General features: G+C 39.1%; 1 protein-coding gene and 1 long non-coding RNA gene across 4 annotated transcripts in view; one reads left to right on the top strand and one right to left on the bottom strand.

The window, feature by feature from the left end:
* The window catches only part of UBXN4 (UBX domain protein 4), a 96740-nt gene extending 86096 nt beyond the window's left edge, over positions 1-10644 (bottom strand). Inside the window, exon 1 of the mRNA XM_077153671.1 lies at positions 10375-10644. Coding sequence (XP_077009786.1) covers positions 10375-10456 — 82 coding nt within the window. The 5' untranslated portion in view covers positions 10457-10644. The remainder of the gene's footprint in view (positions 1-10374) is intronic.
* LOC143677577 (uncharacterized) overlaps positions 10146-19711 on the top strand; it is an 88589-nt gene continuing 79023 nt past the window's right edge. For all 3 annotated transcript variants that reach the window (XR_013172687.1, XR_013172688.1, XR_013172689.1), the window contains exon 1: positions 10146-10789. This is a non-coding gene — a long non-coding RNA (uncharacterized LOC143677577). The remainder of the gene's footprint in view (positions 10790-19711) is intronic.

Raw genomic sequence — 19711 nt, 5'->3', positions numbered from 1 at the left:
GTCATGGGTACAAAGAAATATACAGTGCCTATTTTGGATTTTGTACAAAACATGATTTTAGAAAATAAAAGTACAATACCCCTTCTTTATGTATCATCTTTTTGTTGAGGATTTCAATGACCTGCACACAATTGCATTTATTCTCAAAATTCTTCCGTGATATACAGAGGTAGGCATAATTCTGGCTGCAGTCTGAACTTGACTTTTACTGTTTGTGTATTAATTATCATGTTATAATAGTTATGATGAATCAGAACTAATCTATGGTGACAGAATCAGCATAGTGGCTGCTTTGGTGGTAATGGGGAGGGGCTATTACCAGGAAAAAACACGAGGGCATCTTCTGGAGTACTGAAATTGTTATACATCTTGTTCTGGATGACAATTACACAGATATGTTCATATGTGAAAATTTATCGAGCTGTTCATTTTACATATGTACACTTTACTGTAGGCACACTTCAATAAATATGTTTAAAAATTATACCTATTAAGAGATTGTATCAAGCTTAGACTTATAGAATCTAGACTATGGCAATATCTAGACTCTAACCACTTATTATCTGAGGTTAGCAGAATTAAGTGCTTCCTCAAAAGTGAGCAATCTCTATCAATTCATGGATTTCAAAAAAATGTTTTAAGGCCACATTTTCAGTTTAACAAAAAAGAGGTAATTTCATCTTTTATAAGCTGATTTCTCCGCATATCTCAATCCACCCCTAGTCTTCCCCATCTCAGTTTACAGTAACTCCATCTTCTCAATTCTGAGGTCAAAAACCTTAAGTCAGCCATACCTTCAAATGACTTTATCTTCAAAACATATCCAGAATATAATTATTTCTTACCCTTTCCACTGCTACCACCTTGACTCAAGCAACCACCAAATCACTGCAATAGCCTCCTAACTGGTCTCCCTGCTTAGTCTATCCTTAACACAGAAACTTTCTTTAAAGAGAAAGTCAGATCACATCACCCTTCTGCTCAAATTCTACATTCACTCCAAACTTAGAGTAAAAAGCCAAAGTCCTGGGTGGGCCGCAGTGGCTCAGTTCGCGCTTCCTGGTACTTGCCCATGCAAAAAAAAAAAAAAAAAAAGGCCAAAGTGCTCACAATGGCACAATGGCCCACAAAACCCTATATATCAGACCTCCAGTTATCTCTAATCTCATTTCCTTTTACATTCTCCCTTACTCTGCTTCAGCCATTCAGACATCCTAGCTATTCCTCAAAATGGAAAGACACACTTCTGATTTAAAGTATTCTACCTGGAATGTTCTCCCCCAAGACATCTACATGGTTAACTCTCAACTTCCTTAAGTCTTTGCTCAAGTATCACCTTCTGTTATGGATTGAGTCATGTCCCCCACAAAGACATGTTCAAGTCTTAACCTCTGGTACAATGGATGTGAACACATTTGTAAACAGGATCTTTGAAGATTATATTAAGATGGGACTGACATGAATCAGGATGGGGCCTTAATTCAATGTGAGTTGAGTCCTTAAAGGCAGAGGAAATTTGGATGCAAAGTAAGTAGGAGTGAAAAGGAGAAAGAAGGCAGATGGTCATGTGAAAGAGGTAGAGACTGAATTCTAGACTGCTGGTAAACCACCACTAGAATGCTACAGACTTCAAAGAAAGCATGATCCTGCCAATACCTCGATTTTGGACTTCTAACCTGTAAGATTGAGAGAAAATAAATCCCTGTTTTTTAAAGCTAACCATCTGTGGTATTTGTTACAGAAGACATGGCAAACTAAGACACTTTCTCAATATGACTTTCCCTCATCACTCACTTTAAAATTATACCCTTCTAAAAAATCCAAAGCTTCCTATTTACTGCATTTTTTCCCCTGTAATACTTATCTTCTTTTAAAATGCTATGTGCTTTACTTATTGTGTTTATTATTTATCTCCCCCATCTACAATGAAGGCCCATTAAGATAATAATGTTTTATGCTTTAAAACATTATTTTTTAACTCAAATGCCTACCAGAAAAACCTGGTATACAGCAGGCATCTGGCACATAAGTACTCAATAAATATTTTGTGGAATAAATAGCTAAATTTCTACAATCATAGACAACAGTATTATATCTTGATCTATCAATATTAAACTCTAATGCTACACATTTGAACATATTTTGCATGAGATGAGATTCAGGAACAGCAGGAATAGAAGCTGAAGAAATTTGGCCATGGAAAAGTAAACAGAGGGAACAAACGTCTTTCTCAAACTCCAGAAAATAGTTCTGCATTTAAAAAAAAAAAAAAGGCCAACCATCCAATCAAAAAGACCATTTAAAAGCAGTAGTAGGGCTTTCTCCTTGTTGAAGTCTTTCCTTCCACTGCAGTCATGTCCAGGTCAGTCTCCTAAAGAGCCCAAACAGCTGTGGAAGCTCCTCATTGGAGGATTAAGCTTCGACGAGAAAGTCTAAGGAGCCATTGTGAGCAATGGGGAACACTCACAGATGGCATGGTAATGAGAGATTCAAACACTCTCCGAGGCTTTGGGTTTGTCACCTATGCCACTGTGGAGGAGGTGGATGCAGCCATGAATGCAAGGCCACATAAAATGGATGGAAGTGTTGTGGAACCAAAGAGGGCCGTCTCAAGAGAAGACTTGCCCTGCAAGGAGAAAGCAGCTCACTGAGCTCTCCCATAGAACGCCAAGTCTATGCTGCCTGGAGCATGGGATTGCTGGTTTTAGGGCATACAGTGCAGTACTCAAGACCATGAAAAAACTGTTTCATACAGAAGAGAGGACATTCACATCCAATTCCATGTGGGAATTTCTAGGGCCAATTGCCCAGGCCCATGCTCAAGACAAGAGGCATACACAGAAAGGAACAAGGAGGCCCCTATACATTGACCTGGAACTATTCTCCTAATTCATTACATGGATAAGCCCTGAAAGCGAGCACTTACACAATCGTCAAGAACTGAGAAAGGTGTTTTGGTTGTTGTTTTTGTTAGCTCCTGGCACTCAAGGAAAGCTCAGTTATAATACCTGGTGGATATAAGCTTAAGGACCAGATCCCTCAGTTTCTAAATTCCAGTGATTAATACTAAAATAACAAAATGTCCAGGTTCCAACAAAGGATTACAAAACATACAAAGAAATAGGAAGGGATGGCCCAGGCAAAGGAGAAGATTAAAGCATTAGAAACCATCAACGAGGAGGATCAGACCTGGAACATTCCAGAAAAAAAATTTAAGAAAATGGTCCTAAGTATGGTCAAAGAGCTAAAATGGACAAAGAATTAAAGGAAATACAGAAAATGATATATAAACACACAGAGAATACCAAAAGATAGATGAAAATTATGAAAAGGAACCAAACAAAGTTGAAGACCATGGTAGCAGAAATTAAAAATTCTCTAAAGAGGTTCAACATCAGATTTGAGCTGGGAGAAGAAACAATCGAGAAAACTGGAGATAAAGACTATTGAAATCATCCAGTCTGAGGAGCAGAAAGAGGAAAGAATGAAAAAAAGTGAACAGAGCATGAGGAACCTATGGGATACCATCAAACACATACACACACACATATATACACACACATTATAGGAGTCCATGAAGAAGACAGAGACAGAAAACATACAAAATAAAAAATAAAAAATAGCTGAAAACCTCCTAAATTTAATAGAAGATGCAAGTATGCACACTCAAAATGTCAAAAACTCCAAACAGTCTGATAAATCCAAATATACCCAAACACTGCCATATTATAAGCTGTTGAACGTCGAAGAAAAAGAGAATTCTGAAAGCCACAAGAGAAGCAATATACCATATAAAAGGGAGCCTTGATAAAATTAACCGCCAATTTCTCACAGGAAATCACTAAGGCAAGAAGGCAGCACTCAAAGCCAAAAATAACAATCAATAATTCTATATCCAGAAAACTGTTTCAAAAATGAAGAAGAAATTAAGACATTCCCATATAAACAAAAGCTAAGGGATTTTGTCACCATCATACCAGCCCTCTAAGACAAGCTAAAGAGAGTTCTTAAAGTTGAACAGAAAAGACAATAGATCGAAGCCACATCAAGAAACAAAGTTCTCCAGTGAGGGTAAACAAACACATGGGTAAATATAAATGCCAGTACTATTGTATTTACTTCCTACAGATCTACACAAATGTATAAAATGTGATGAGAAATCAGTGGTTTGGAGCTCATTCTATATATAAAAATATAATCTGTGACAAGAGCTACATAAAAGTAGAGAGGCAAAAGAGTATAAGAATACAGTTTATGTACACTAAGTTAAGTTGGTATCAAAGAAAAGAGACTGTTACAGATTTAGGACTTAAATTTAAGCTTCAAGGTAACTACAAAGAAAATCAGTGAATGTGCACACTCATAGAGACAGAAAGTTGAGTACAGATTACCGGGGTGGTGGGTAGGGGAACTGGGGAGTTAACGCAAAATGGGAGTAGGTTTTCTGTTTGGGTGAAAGGAAGGTTATTGTATTGGATGGTGGAGAGGGTACGGCAGCATTGTGAAAGTGATTAATCCCACTGAATGGTATGCTTGGGACTGGCTGGGATGGGAAGATTTAAATCGTATATATGTTTCCACAACTAAAAAAAGTGAGAAAAAGAGAAATCGATGAGATATGGATGATTAAACACATGCATGATACTGGATGAGATCTAAATATGAAGGAGAAAAGACTCAAAAGGATATTTTTGGGACATAAAAAACTACAATACAGAATATAAGCTTTATATCAACATTAAATTTCTTGAACTCGATAACTGCATTTAAGGTTAACTTAAGTTAACTGCACTTGTTCACAAGAAACGTACATGGCAGTAGTAGGTGTTCAAGGATTCTGATGTGTGCAACCAACTCTGAAATGTTCAGAAAATAAATCTGAAAGAAGAAATGACAAGGCAAAGGTAGAAAAATGTTACAATCATTGGAGCTACGTATCTGGGGTGTGGGACTATGCTGGAGCTCTCTGTATGGTATTTGTATTATCTTTGCAACTTGTCCTGTTAGTTTGAAATTATTTCAAAATACAGAGTTAAAAAGTAAACAAGAACTACAATACATCCACATACCTGGACTAAAAAGAATGCCCCTTTAGCATTTCCTAAATGTTGAAGAAGGACAATGAGAGAAAACTACCATTTGCAGTGAGATCATTCTGCCTTCAGCGACTATGAGGCGAGAAGAAAATAACTTAAATTTCCACATAAATAACTCAACTGGCAACCTATAAAACAGCTCTACGGGATATTCTTACTACAAACACTTCCCACAGAGATTGTGGAAAATGCAGTAACCTTTTCATTCATGCTTTCATATATCCAGTATCTTTTTTGAGTACTTATTATGTACCAGACACTGGGCTAAATACCATCTTTAAAACAAACAAGACAGTATCTGCCCTCGATACAGCTTAAAATCTAATGGTAGGGAAAAAAAATTACACAAGTATATAACCATAAATAAATAATTACAGTGATAAATGCTGTGAAGAAAAAGAATTATGAGAGAAAATAATGAGACCTCTTCTGACCAGGGAAGTCCTGAAGTAACATTTAAGGAAAGACCTAAAGCATGAAAGGACCGAGCCATGCCAAGAGCCAGAAGAACTTGCCAAGCAAAAGGAATGTTTGTGCAAAGGCCCAGAAGAACATGCTTGGAACTTTTAGGGTAAGATCTGTGTGACTGGGAGAGTCATGAATAACAGGTAACACAAAATGAGAGAAGATTTAAATAGGGGCCAAGTCATGCAGAGTCTTGTAAGCTATGGCTAAGACATCTGGGTTGTTTTTGTTGTTTTCTAAGTATAATGAAAATAAGCAAGGAAATGACATAGTCAGATTTTTTTTTTCAAGTTTTAGCCAATTGCTTGACAACTGGATTACAAACGGATAAGAATGAAATGGAGACCAGTTTATAGGCAACTTCAATGATTCAGGTGAGATATGATTGTAGCTTTGAATAGCATGGTTGCTACAGAGATAAAGTAGATGGATTCAGGATATGCGTTTATACTTAGTAGGCAAATCATCAGGACTTGGGATGGAACACATAAGGAATTAAGTGGAACTAAGAGAGAAGTATCACAGACTCCTACACTTATGGTTTCTCCAACTGACATATGGTAGTGCCATTTACTGAAATGTGTAAGACTGGAGGAGAAAAACCTAAAAGTAAATATACATTTAGGTTTAAAAATCCTGTGTGGTACTCAAGTGGGGATGTCAAGTCAGCAACCAGAAGTATGGATCTGCTTTTTGTGGTGTTGGTGCCTCTCACTCTCTTGCCTATTCTGTACCATTCAGGGTCCCAAATGTCATATCTGGGAGTCTCCATCCATGACTCAACCTAGTGGTGGTAGCAGCTACCTCACTGGGGGTTGGGGGGAGGCTGAATGGAGTTACTCAACTAAATTATGATCATTAATTATCAATTTCAGTATCTTTTGTATCTTATTTCTAATCAAATTGTGAATTGTGCCATGGAGTTAGGTGGCCTCAAGATTTTAGGAGGAAACATTTTTTGGTGGTATTGGGAACTATCCAAAGTAAAAGCACCTAAACAGAACAACACAGAACCCAAAAACAGAGTTGCAGATGCTAATATTGGTACAGTCAGTCCTTCCAACACAGATAACCCCAATAGTTCAGGTGTGTGGCCTATTTTAACCAAAAAAAATGCAGTAAATAGCATCTATCATTAAAATTTTTAGCCCATGAGCCCCCAATCTTAGGGTTTGTTCATACAAAACTTAATCCCACAAAGGATAGGTCAAGTCTACTTAAATTTAGGCCTAAGAGTCACCCCCAAGAGAACCTCTTTTGTTGCTCAGATGTAGCCTCTCTCTCCAGCAAATACAACAAGCAAACTCACCACCCTCCCCCTATCTCCGTGGGGATGACTCCCAAGGGTATGGACCTTCCTGGCAATGTGGGACAGAAATCCTAGAATGAGCTGAGACTCAGCATCAAGGGATTGAAAAAACCTTCTCGACCAAAAAAGGGAAGAGTGAAATGAGACAAAATAAAGTGTCAATGGCTGAGAGATTACAAATAGAGTGGAGAGGTTGTCCTGGAGGTTATTCTTACGCATTAAATAGATATCACCTTGTTAGTCAAGATGTAATGGAGAGGCTGGAGGGAACTGCCTGAAAACGTAGAGCTACGTTCCAGTAGCCATGCTTCTTGAAGATGATTGTATAATGATACAGCTTTCGCAATGTGACTGTGTGATTGTGAAAACCTGTGTCTGATGCTCCTTTTATCTACCTTATCAACAGACGAGTAAAACATATGGAATAAAAATAAATAACAGGGGGAACAAATGTTAAAATAAATTTAGACTGAAATGCTAGTGATCAATGAAATGGTGACTGTATAATGATACAGCTTTCACAATGTGACTGTGTGATTGTGAAAACCTGTGTCTGATGCTCCTTTTATCTACCTTATCAACAGACGAGTAAAACATATGGAATAAAAATAAATAACAGGGGGAACAAATGTTAAAATAAATTTAGACTGAAATGCTAGTGATCAAGGAAAGGGAGGGGTAAGGGGTAGGTATGTATGAATTTTTCTCTGTTGTCTTTTTATTTCTTTTTCTGAATTGATGCAAATGTTCTAAGAAATGATCATGATGATGAATATGCAACTATGTGATGATATTGTGAATTACTGATTATATATGTAGAACAGAATGATCTTAAGTTAAGAATGTCTGTGTTTGTTTGTTGTTATATATATTTTTTAATTTAAAAATTAAAAAAGGAAAAAAAAATTTTAGCCCAGGAGAAAAATTCGTCCACAGAGAACAGAAACCTTTGCTTCAGACTCCTTGGCAGAGTACTCTTCCTTCCCAGGAATAAAACCAAAATCTCTTTTTCAGTTTTACTTATTTCAATTTACAAAGCTACAATACTTGGAAAACCCTTATTAATTTGATGGCTGAACCAGCATCAATCTCTCCAGTCTCTTAACATCAGGTCTCTGATATTCTTTAATTTATCCACAAAAATTCACTAAATACAAACAGCTTGCCTAAAATGTTTACCATATGAACGGTTATATGAATCAGTGTACCCTTTCAGCTATAAAAGTATCTTTTTAATTTTTCCACTGAGTACATGTTATTCCCATCTTTCTGTTGAGGTCTCAGATATAAGAAAACCTTGGGTTCTGGCTATATACTTCAAAGTTATGAATAGAGCACTAGACAATTTGTAAATGTTTCATGAGTCCATTATCTACTTATTTCAGGAGTGAGATTAATACTACTTAGTCTAGGGGATTAATTTGCTAAAACCGTAGAAGAGCCAATAAAATTTTAAAACAGACCAATGAGCAGACTCTTTGTCAGGTTGCTAACAGTCTTTCTACAAACACTCAAGAGTCATTAACATTATAAATGTATATAAAACACGCCCTTGAGTAAAAAGTTAAAGAATGCCTATGTACACACAGCCCGAAAGTACAAGACCTAAACTTTTATTTTAGTCTTATAATAATTTTCACTAAAATTACCAAATAGGTTTCCAAATGTGTTAACTAAATTCAGTTGTTTTCAAATTAACTGATTACCACAGAATGATTTCCAAAAATGTTTGCATACCCTAAATTATGTTTTCATTTAAACATACAACTACCATAATCTTAGATTTCCTGATTGATACAGCAATTTAATAACTACACAACACTCAACAATTGTTCAGTTTTCCTCAAGAAACAAAAATGCAAGATAGATTTTTTGAAACTGCTAAAAAATGTGACTGTTAAGACATAAGACATAAATCCTTTTATGACTCAAATGTATGTCACTAACAACTACGGACCTGAGTTTCCTAAACCATAAAATGGGGATAATAAAATCTGTTCTACTTACCAAAAGGATCAATTGAGATTTTACGTGAAAAAAACTGACAGCTTAAAATGTCATAAAACTTTTAACAAGCATCAGTGTCATTTAATTTTTCTTTTCTTTTTTAATCCATTCTTTTCCTTACAGGATTTCAGCAGTTATATATGTAAAGAATAACATAACTCCAAAACAGTAACTTAAAAGAATCGAAACTATTCAAGCTCTCCAATTAACAGCACTGGCTAAAAATTAAGTACAAGTTAAAATAATTATAAACTTCAAATTTAATGTTAAATGAAATTCATATTTCAGCAACTTGTTCTTCACAGTACTGCATATACTTACAGAACTATTACCTAGTCTCCCAAGAGACTCGTGAATTACGAGCAAACGGTTGTTAAACACAAACTAAACATAATATACCTCAGTTAATTGTAATAAAAAACACTGATATGATTCATGTAACGACAACTGGTAAAACCATAGCTACAGAAGGTTTACAGTAAATAGCAAGATTTCAGTAATAAAATGAGGAAATGTAGAGCAAAATAAAATAACTCAACATATGATTGAGTTAGGGAACGCTCTCGAAGCTATGTAGGTTTTAGTTTAGAAAGGCAACAAAGGGAAGAACTAAGGCCTGAGAGCCGACTTCTTTTAAACAAATGGGTAAAAAAAAAAAAAAAAAAAAATCAACTCGCGACAAACTAATCATTCCACATTAGATTTTCCCAACAGTGTCCAAAAAAAATCAAATCTTGTACATAAAGCTTAAAAGTTTGTGATTCAGTAACATATTAACACCAGTAACCGTGAGCATCTATCTGCATCAGGTGATTTCTCTTTGTTGTTTACCGATGACACAGCTTTCTTCCTGACAGTCCACAAGTACTTGCGAACTCAACCGCTTAACTAACAGCCAGTCTCCGTCCCTACGCTACCTAACCCTCGGAACTAAACCCGGGTTTAAGCATCCCGAGGTGGGCCCCTGGGGACAGTGAGCTATCTTGACGGGGCGGGAAGGAACAGGACGGACGTCTGTGAAGGGTCTTAGCGGGGACGAAGCTGGCAGCGCGAAGGAGCCTGCCCGCCGCCTCCCTATACCCGCGCAGGGAGAAGTCGGCGGCTTGGCGCGCTTTGGAGACCAGGCCCAGAGGGTGCCAGGACAACCCGCCTGTGGGGGCCAGGCCTCCTGTGTCCCAAACCGACAAAAACTGGGGGGAGAGGGGGAGAGGAGTTGGGGAGCCGGGGGCGGGCAGTTTCGGCCTCTAACTGCACGGAGGAAAGGGGGGACGCCTGGGGCGCGGGACCACGGGAATGGGGACCCGCACGGCCTCTATGGGGAACACAGCGAGGTTGGGGCCGACCGGAAGCGCGGAAACGAAGGCGCAGCCCCAGCTTTATGAGGTTAGAGGCGCCCGTGCCTCGGGCACAGCGGACGGGTGGTTGAGGTAGAGAAAGTGGGTGGAAGTAGATCAAAAGGGGAGTCCCGGCCGCATCTCGGGCCCCAGTCCCCTTCACCTGCCACGAACACCACGAAGACCGAGCCGCTTCGCTTGGCCAGCGAGATGGCGGCCGAAACGGAGCCCTGGAACCACAGCATCGTTCTCCTCCGGCCCAGGCGCTCACTAGAGGTGTTGACGCCGCGGTCCTGGAGCTGGCCCCGCCCTCCCCTCTTAGTCGGGCCCAGCGGCCCCCAACCCGGGCAGGTACGGCCTACGCTTCAGGCTCCGCACGCGCGCACGTCCCACAGCGGCCCCCCGGGATCAGCGCAACTCGCGGACGCGGCGAGTGACGTCACACGTCGCTATCGGGCACGGTCCCGACGCCTTGTCTCGTTGGCAAGTCAGTGTACGCGCGCGCGCGCCCGCTAGTCATCAAGCTCCCCAGTTACGGAAGTGGAAGAGGATAGTGAGAAGGCTGACTAACGGCTACGGTGCGGTGGCGGGCCCGCCAAGAGGCCCTACGGGAATTGTAGTGTTTTAGGCTGGTTAGCCGCATGTTGTGGAAATGTGACTGTGGTTTCCGGGGCATGGCTAAAGGGGGCAGTAGTGAGAGTTACGAAACATAATCTGTAAAGGGGAGGGAAAGCAGTGGTCCTCTCTAATGGGAGGTTGTTATCCTCGGTCTTAATGAAGCCTTAAATATGAAGAAAATCGTCTCCGGCCTTACTCGGACACTGCCTAATGAAAAGAGATGTTTTATGATTAGTGACGACTGTGTGAGATAGGAGTCTCTCCGTTTTGAATCAAATAGGCTTTGTAGGGATTAATTTCAAGGCTTTGATTTCTGTTGACCTTAATTACCAACCCAACCTCGAAGAAAGGGCAGGGAAAAAAACTACCACAGTCACTTTTTGTAATACAGGACAGTCCATTTGCCAAAAGGGAGATATTGATAGAGTGCAGGACCTCAGGAGTTTCCTAGGCATTAACTAGAGATCATTCCACAAACTCAAAGCTCTTAACTATGCTTTTGCTTCAGCTGCTTTCTGAAGTAACACAAAAGTGCAGAATAGAAAATTGTTTTCCAAATATATTCTATGGTAATAGAAAATCAGAGAATAGATCATTAAATTTTGTTTCGAATTTTATGTGACAATGTCCTATAATCAAGATATGACACTTTGTGATTAGTTACCATGAAAATGGAAAACTGATTCATGTATAATATTTTCATGAAATAATGTAGTCTCATAGATATTAGCTAAGGGCTTGTATGGTTTATTTAAAGTTGCATATACTATTGTGCATTGTGTATCAATCATTCTTCTACAGTGCATCTATTTGACAATCTTTGCAAGATTAGGAAGTGAAAAACCCTTTTCCTATAAATTGTTTACCTAAAAGTAGCTAACAAAACCACAGTAAATCTTTGCTTTTTTTCTCAGTTGGGCATCTCATATAGCATAATTTTAAATGGAAGTATAATGCTGATTACAGACAGTTGTTACTTATATAGGTCACCATTCCTTAGGTTAGGAAGTATTAGGGTTGTTCTTTCACATCAACTTTAAGTTGAATTCTTTAAATTCAATCTGTAAATTCTTCTGGTAGAGCTTGTCTAATATTAGAATTAATATTATAGGAATCATTCCTAACCTTCCATTCATCCATCAAATGATTATTACTCATCTGTTATGAGTCAGGCATTATTCATGTTACTGAGGGATAAGAAGGTAGATTCTCCAGACAGACAAGGTCCCTGTGGACTGTACAGTCTAGTGAAGAAAGCAGAACAGGTAATTGTGAGTGATAATGAGTGCCACCAGAGGGGAAATTCAGAGGACCAAAGGTGGTCTGATAGGATCAGAAACAGCATCTTGAGGAAATGACAGGTTAAGAGAAATCTAGCTAGGTGAGAGAGGAAGAGGAGATTATTCCAGGCAAAGAAAACAATGTTGTGAAGACTCTGAAACAAAGTACTTGAATGCAAAATGTCCAGTGTGGGTAGTACATAGAAAGGGAGTTGTGGTGCAAATGAGAATGGAAAGATAAGCAAGGATCACATCACATAGAACTTTGGAATTTATTTTAATGATTTTGGACAGTTTTGTAAAGATTATAGAAAACCACTGAAAGATTTTAAACAGAGGGGTAAATATAAGATGTGCATTTTCAGTTGCAACCATATTGGCTGCCATATGGAGAATGAATTAGAAGAAGGAATGGGTGAATGTGAAGTCAGGCGAAGAAGCTATTGTCTGTATAAAGAAAGTTGGAGAAGTGGATACCTTTATTATATTTTGGAGGTAGATCAACAAGTTTTGTTGCTTGATTAGATATTGTTCTAGTTTGCCAGCTGCCGGAATGCAACACACCAGAGATGGATTGGCTTTTAATAAAAGGGGATTTATTTTGTTAAAAACATGTAGTTCTTCAGAGGAAAGGTAGCTAATTTTCAACTGAGGTTCTTTCTTACACAGGAAGACACAGGGTGATCTCTGCTGGCCTTCTCTCCAGGCTTCTGGGTTTCAACAACTTACCCTGAGCGATCCCTTTCTGCATCTTCAAAGGCCTGGCCTGAGCTGCAAGTGCTAAGATGAGGTGTATTGAGCTGCTTGGCCGTGCTATGTTGAGTTCTCTCATTTAAGCTTCCAGCCAATTAAATCAAACATCATTCATTGCAGCAGGCACACCTGCAGGCCGACTGTAGGTATAATCAGCAACAGATGAGGTTAACATGCCATTGGCTCATGTCCCCAGCAATAGAACTAGGCACCTTCACCTGACCAAGTTGACACCTGAACTTAACTATCACAGATATGAAGGTTGAGAAAGGAATTAAGGGATCTTGGGTCTCTGTCTTGTGAATCTGTGTAAAAGGTGGTACTGACACAGAAACTGTGGATTAAAAAAAAAACAAGCTAGTGGGAGAGGCACATACAGATTGTGAGTTCACTATTAGACTTGTGTTTGGAGTGCTGGAGAAGTATTCACGTGGAGATGTTAAGTAGAGAAATAGATAATAGGTTTGGAGTTTAGAAAACAGTTCTTAACTACAGATAGGAATCTGAGATTCCTCTACATACAGGGGATAATTGAGGCTCTGGAGCATGCTATCATTTAAAGAAGAGATTGTGCAGAGTGAGACAAGGGTGTTTGATTGGGGTCTTCAGGTTCTCAAAATATATAGAGTTGTACACAAAAGTATAAGCCAGTAAAGGATACTCAAGAAGGAGAACTGGGAGCTAGGTAGAGTGTAGAGGAATGGTAGAGTGTGATACCAAGGAAGCCAAGGGTAGAGTTTTGAGAAGAAGGGAGTGATAAGAATCTATATTGAATACAGCTTTTGGGTTAAGAAGACACTAAAAAACATTCACTGTCTTTAGCAATGTTGAGGTAATTAGTAAGCTTACCAAGAATAGTTTTGGTGGGTTCTTCTATGTGGTACCCAGAATGGCATTTTGTTGAAGAATGAGGGGAGGTAAAGTAGGAGAGTCAGTAAGTGTGAAGGGAAGGGGAAAGAAAAGATACTATCTGTACAGGGATTTGGATTGGAAAGGGCTGTTTTGTGTTCTTTTTTTTGTTACATGGGCAGGCACCGGAAATCAAACCCAGGTCCTCTGGCATCGCAGGAAAGCATTCCTGCCTGCTGAGCCACTGGGCCCTGGAAAGAGCTGTTTTAAAGATTGCAAAATCTTTAACAAGATTAAATGCCAATAGAAAAAAAGCTAATCTTAGAGAGGTTGAAAACATAGCAAAGAGCTATGGAAAGGGACATAGGATATGTGAAAAATATTGTTGCTAGCATAACAGTGATCATTATTCCTTGCTGGCAGAGTCCACTTTCTACTGAGAGGTGGAAACTGCCAGAAACTTAGTTTTTCGATTTTCCCTTCAGCCAATGGGACTTTGTTGGAAGGACTGAGTGTGGGAGTGCAGTTATGGGGCACTGGTAGGAAAAGCTTTCCTGATAAATAGAGACACATGGAAGAAAACACAATGCTTCTTTGCGGTTGTGTGCATATGATGTATGGTACCACTGCAGCCATCCTATGGCCATGAGGGTTGGCATTGCCAATGCTCTGACAATGGTAGAGTGGAATATGGAAAGAACTTTTATCTACTATGACATCACAATGCTCTGAAATCCAACACTAGAACTATGCAGTCTCCATACTTCTTGTTTTGTGAGATAACAAATGTCCTCATTTTTAGGCCCTGTAAGTTGGCTCTTACTTTTTGTAATCACAGCCATTCTAAACAAACTGGGATGGGATCTGTTCTAGTTTGCTAGCTGCCAGAATGCAATATACAGAAACAGAATGGCTTTTAAAAAGGAAAATTTAATAAGTTGCAAGTTTACAGTTCTAAGGTTGTGAAATTGTCCAAATTAAAGTAAGTCTATAGAAATGTCCAAAATAAGGCAACAACAAGAGGTTCCTTCACTCAAGAAAAGTCAATAAGTTCAGGGTTTCTCTCTCAACTGGAAAGGCACATGGCAAACATGGCGATGATGTCTGCTAGCTTTCTCTCCAGACTTCTTGTTTCATGAAACTTTCTTAGGGGTGTTTTCCTTCTTCATCTCTAAAGATCTCTGGCTGATGTACTCTCATCTTCTGGCTCTGCCATAGTTCTGCACTTCTCTCCTCATTCTCAAGCTTTCTCCAAAATGCTTTGTCTTTTAAAGGATTCCAGTAAATCAAGACCTACCTAGAATGGGTGGAGTCACATCTCCTTCTAATGAAAGTTTAATACCTAGGTGGGTAAGTCACATCTCAGTGGAGATCACCTAATCAAGTTTCCGAACATACAGTATTGAATAGGGATTAAGAGAAAAGGCTGTTCACACAAGACTGATTAGGATTAAAACATGGCTTTTCTAGGGTACATAATCCGTTCAGACCAGCACAGGATCCAAAATACAGGTAGATAGAAACACTCTTTCCTTTTTTTTTTTAATTTTAACTTAAAAAAAATGACAACAAAGAAACACATTCTTAATATATAATCATTCCGTTCTACACATATAATCATTAATTCAAAATATCATCACATAGTTGCATGTTTATCATCATGATCATTTCTTAGAACATTTGCATCAATTCAGAAAAAGAAATAAAACAGAAAAAAAAATTCATACCATACCCCTTTCCACTCCCTTTCATTGATCACTAGTATTTCAAACTAAATTTATTTTAACATTTGTTCGCCTTATAATTTAATTTTATTCCATATACTCATCTGTTGACAAGGTAGATAAAAGGAGCATCAGACACAAGGTTTTCACAATCACACGGTCACGCTGTGAAAGCTATGTCGTTATACAATCATCATCAAGAAACATGGCTACTGGAACACACAGCTGTACGTTTTCAGGCAGTTCCCTCCAGCCGCTCCATTACATCTTGAATAACAAGGTGATATCTACTCAATGCATATGAATAACCTCCAAGATAGCCTCTCGACTCTGTTTGGAATCTCTCAGCCATTGACACTTTGTCTCCTTTCACTCTTCCCCCTTTTGGTCCAGAAGGTTTTCTCAATCCCTTGATGCTGAGTCTCAGTTCATTCTAGGGGTTTTCTCAATTCCTTCATGCTGAGTCTCCGTTCATTCTAGGATTTCTGTCCCACATTGCCAGGAAGGTCCACACCCCTGGGAGTCATGTCCCACGTAGACAGGGGGAGGGTGGTAAGTCTGCTTGATGAGTTGGCTGGAGAGAGAGGCCACATCTGAGCAACAAAAGAGGTTCTCTTGGGGGTGACTCTTAGGCATAATTTTAAGTATGCTTGACCTATCCTTTGTGGGGTTAAGTTTCATATGAACAAACCCCAAGACTGGGGGTTCAGCCTATAGCTATGATTGTCCACACTGCTTGTGAGCATATCAAGAATTCAACTGGGGGGGGGGTTGAATTTTCCCCTGTACTCACCATTCCCCAAAGGGGACTTTGCAAATACTTTTCCACTCACTGATCAAATCACTCTGGAATTCATTGGGGCATCACTCTGGATAAACCAACAAAATCTCATGTCCTACTCAAGGTTCCATGTACTTATGTTCTTCAACCAACTATCTACGTAAGTTGTATTCAGACATGGACTAGTCAAAATATAAATTTTGTACCAAATAAACATTTTTTGCTTTAGTCTCACACATAAGTTGAAATTTTAAAATATTAATTACCATCAATTTTCAGCACCCTGCATTAATGATATTCCTTTGTTCTTCCTTATGCAAAAACATTTTTTAAATTTGTACATTTAGTCATTATCATTATACACTCTAGGCATTCCTAGATTATACCATCTCAATCTTTATCATCTATTTTTCTTTGTGATTTCATTTATGCCTCCAGCCCTTCTCCCTCTATCATTCTCACATTCAGCTTCATTCACTGTTTTAACATAATTGTATTACAGTTAGGTAGTATTGTGCTGTCCATTTCTGAGCTTTTACATTCAGTCCTGTTGCACATCTGTCTCCCTTCAACTCCAATTACCCAATAACTTTCCCTATTTCTATCTCTTGATAGTCTCTGTCACCAACGAATATTCCAAATTTGTTCACTAATGTCAATTTATATCAGTGAGACCATACAGTATTTGTCCTTTTGTTTTTGGCAAATCTCACTCAGCATAATGTCCTTAGGGTCCATCCATGTTGTTACATACTTCATAACTTTATTCTGTCTTACAGCTGCACGATATTCCATCGTATGTATATGCCACAGTTTGTTTAGCCACCCTTCTGTTGATGGACATTTTGGCTGTTTCCATCTCTTGATAATTGTAAATAATGCTGCTATAAACATTGCTGTGCAAATGTCCATTTGTGTCCTTGCCCTCATGTCTTTCAGTAGAGACAACATATAGATGGGTCCTGTTTTTTAATCCATTCTGCCAGTCTATGTCTTTTGATTGGGGAGTTTAATCCATTAACATTTGGTGTTATTACTGCACGGGTAGTACTTTTTTCTACTATTTTGCCTTCTGGATTTTATATGTCATATCTAACTTTCCTTCTTTTTACCTTTACTCATAGTCTTTCTTTCTACAGTCTTCTCCACTCCTCTCTCTTCTATCTTTTTGTATCTGCCTCTAGTGCTCCCTTTAGTATTTCTTGCAGAGCTGGTCTCTTGGTCACAAATTCTCTCTGTGATTTTTTGTCTGAAAATGTTTTAATTTCTCCCTCATTTTTTGAAGGACAATTTTGCTGGATATAGAATTCTTGGTTGGCACTTTTTCTCTTTTAATAATTTAAATATATCATCCCACTGTCTTCTCGCCTCCATGGTTTCTGCTGAGAGATGTGCACATAGTCTGATTGGGCTTCCCTAGTATGTGATGGATTGTTTTTCTCTTGCTGCTTTCAAGATTCTCTCTTTCTCTTTGACCTCTGACATTCTGATTATTAAAATGTCTTGGAGTATGTCTATTTGGATCTATTCTCTTTGGGGTACGCTGTACTTCTTGGAACTGTAATTTCAAGTCTTTCATAAGAGTTGGGATATTTTCAGTGAAAATTTCCTCCATTAGTTTTTCTCTTCCTTTTCCATTCTCTTCTCCTTCTGGGCCCCCCACAACATGTATATTCGTGTGCTTCATATTGTCTTTCAATTCCCTGAGTCCCTGTTCATATTTTTCCATTTTTTCCCTATATTTTCCTTTTCTTGCCGGATTTCAGATATTCCCTCCTCCAGTTCAGAAATCCTATGCTCTGTGTCTCGATATCTACTGTTGTAGGTTTCCATTGTTTTTTTCATCTCTGCTACCTTGCCTTTCATTCCCATAAGTTCTGTGATTTGTTTTTTCAGACTTTCGATTTCTTCTTTTTGTTCATTCCTTGCCTTCTTTATATCCTCCCTCAATTCATTGATTTGGTTTTTGATGAGGTTTTCCATGCCTGTTCATACATTCTGAATTAATTGTTTCAGCTCCTGTATGTCATTTGAACTGTTGGTTTGTTCCTTTTACTGGGCCATATCTTCAATTTTCCTAGTGTGATTTGTTATTTTTTGCTGGCATCTAGGCATTTAATTACCTTAATTAGTTTATTCTGGAGATTGCTTGCACTTCTTTTACCTAGGCTTTTCTGGCTGGATGAATTTGTTGTCTATCTGTTCTTTGACATTCAGTTCAGCTTTATCTGGACCTCTCGCTTAGGTTTTGTTTCACAGAGGAGAATTTTTCAGTTCTTGTTTCCTGCCCTGCTTGTATGGTGCCCCTTTCCCCCCCACACTTAGGCGGGTGTACATAGGTATTATAGACCCCAGCCGGATTTTCCCAGACCAAACTGGCCTCCTATCAGGAGGAAAGAGTCCCCTGCATCAGTTTTCCCTGAGGGTGAGACCCAGCAGGTTAAAAGACTTTCCTGTGAAGTCTCTGGACTCTGTTTTTCTTATCCTGCCCAGTATGTGGTGCTTGTCTGACTGCAGGTCCCACCAGCATAAGATGATGCGGTACCTTTAACTTTGGCAGACTCTCCCTGCTGGGGCGTGGTGGAGACAGAGGAGAGGTTGTAGGCTGGTTTTAATGGCTTAAAATTACCAAGCCCTGGTGTCTGAATTCCTTGAGAGAGGGATTCCACCTGGGTTGAGCTTCAACCCTCCCCTGGGGAAGGCACAGGCTCCAGATAAGCCCCCAAAAGAGCTCACTTCTGCCTATGCCTGGGGCAGTTGCAGCCTGAGAAGTCCTGCTGCTATATCCAAAGGCCGTCAAGACTTTGTAGAAACACAGCCACAAAAACCTCTGTTTCTTTCTTTTTTCCCCCCTTTATCCATCAGCCCTGCCCCCTTGGCACTGGGGCAAATATGAGCAACCTCTGTTTTCACCAGGTTCACCTAAGCTCAGGGCCTATTTTTAGTAGTCAGAATTTGTTAATTAGTTCCACAACTGGCATTTGTTTGGGCTCAGTCCCTGCTGCTGGTAAAGTATCTTTCCTTTCCCCTCTGGGAAGCAGCCTGTGGGGGAGGGGCGCCAGCCGCTGCAGCTTTGGGAACTCATGGTTCTGTGGGGCTCACAGCAGTCCAGCTGGTCCATACTGGGGTATGCTGTGTGTCTGGTCTCTGCATAGCCCTAGGAGCTGTTCTGTACTGTTTCTGGTGATTTAGTAGTTGTTCAGGAGGATAAACTAAAATGCATGAATTGTTAAGCCTCCATCTTGATCCAGAACTTCATGTCATTTCTTTTAGCAATTTCTTGTAATTTTCTTCATCTAGGTTTGTTGTATCCTTATATTTATTCCTAAATATTTTATTCTTTTTGTTGCAATTGTAAATGGAATTCATTTCTTGATTTCCCCCTCAGAGTGTTCATTACTAGTGTACAGAAACACTACAGATTTTTGAGTGTTGAAATTGTAACCTGCCACTCCACTGTACTCATTTATTAGCTCTAGTACTTTTGCTGTGGAT

Source organism: Tamandua tetradactyla, chromosome 3 (assembly GCF_023851605.1).
Source record: "Tamandua tetradactyla isolate mTamTet1 chromosome 3, mTamTet1.pri, whole genome shotgun sequence".
In the NCBI taxonomy this organism is placed as follows: domain Eukaryota; kingdom Metazoa; phylum Chordata; class Mammalia; order Pilosa; family Myrmecophagidae; genus Tamandua; species Tamandua tetradactyla.
The sequence above is the reverse complement of the archived record's forward strand: the minus strand, read 5'-3'. Positions and strand labels throughout refer to the sequence as shown.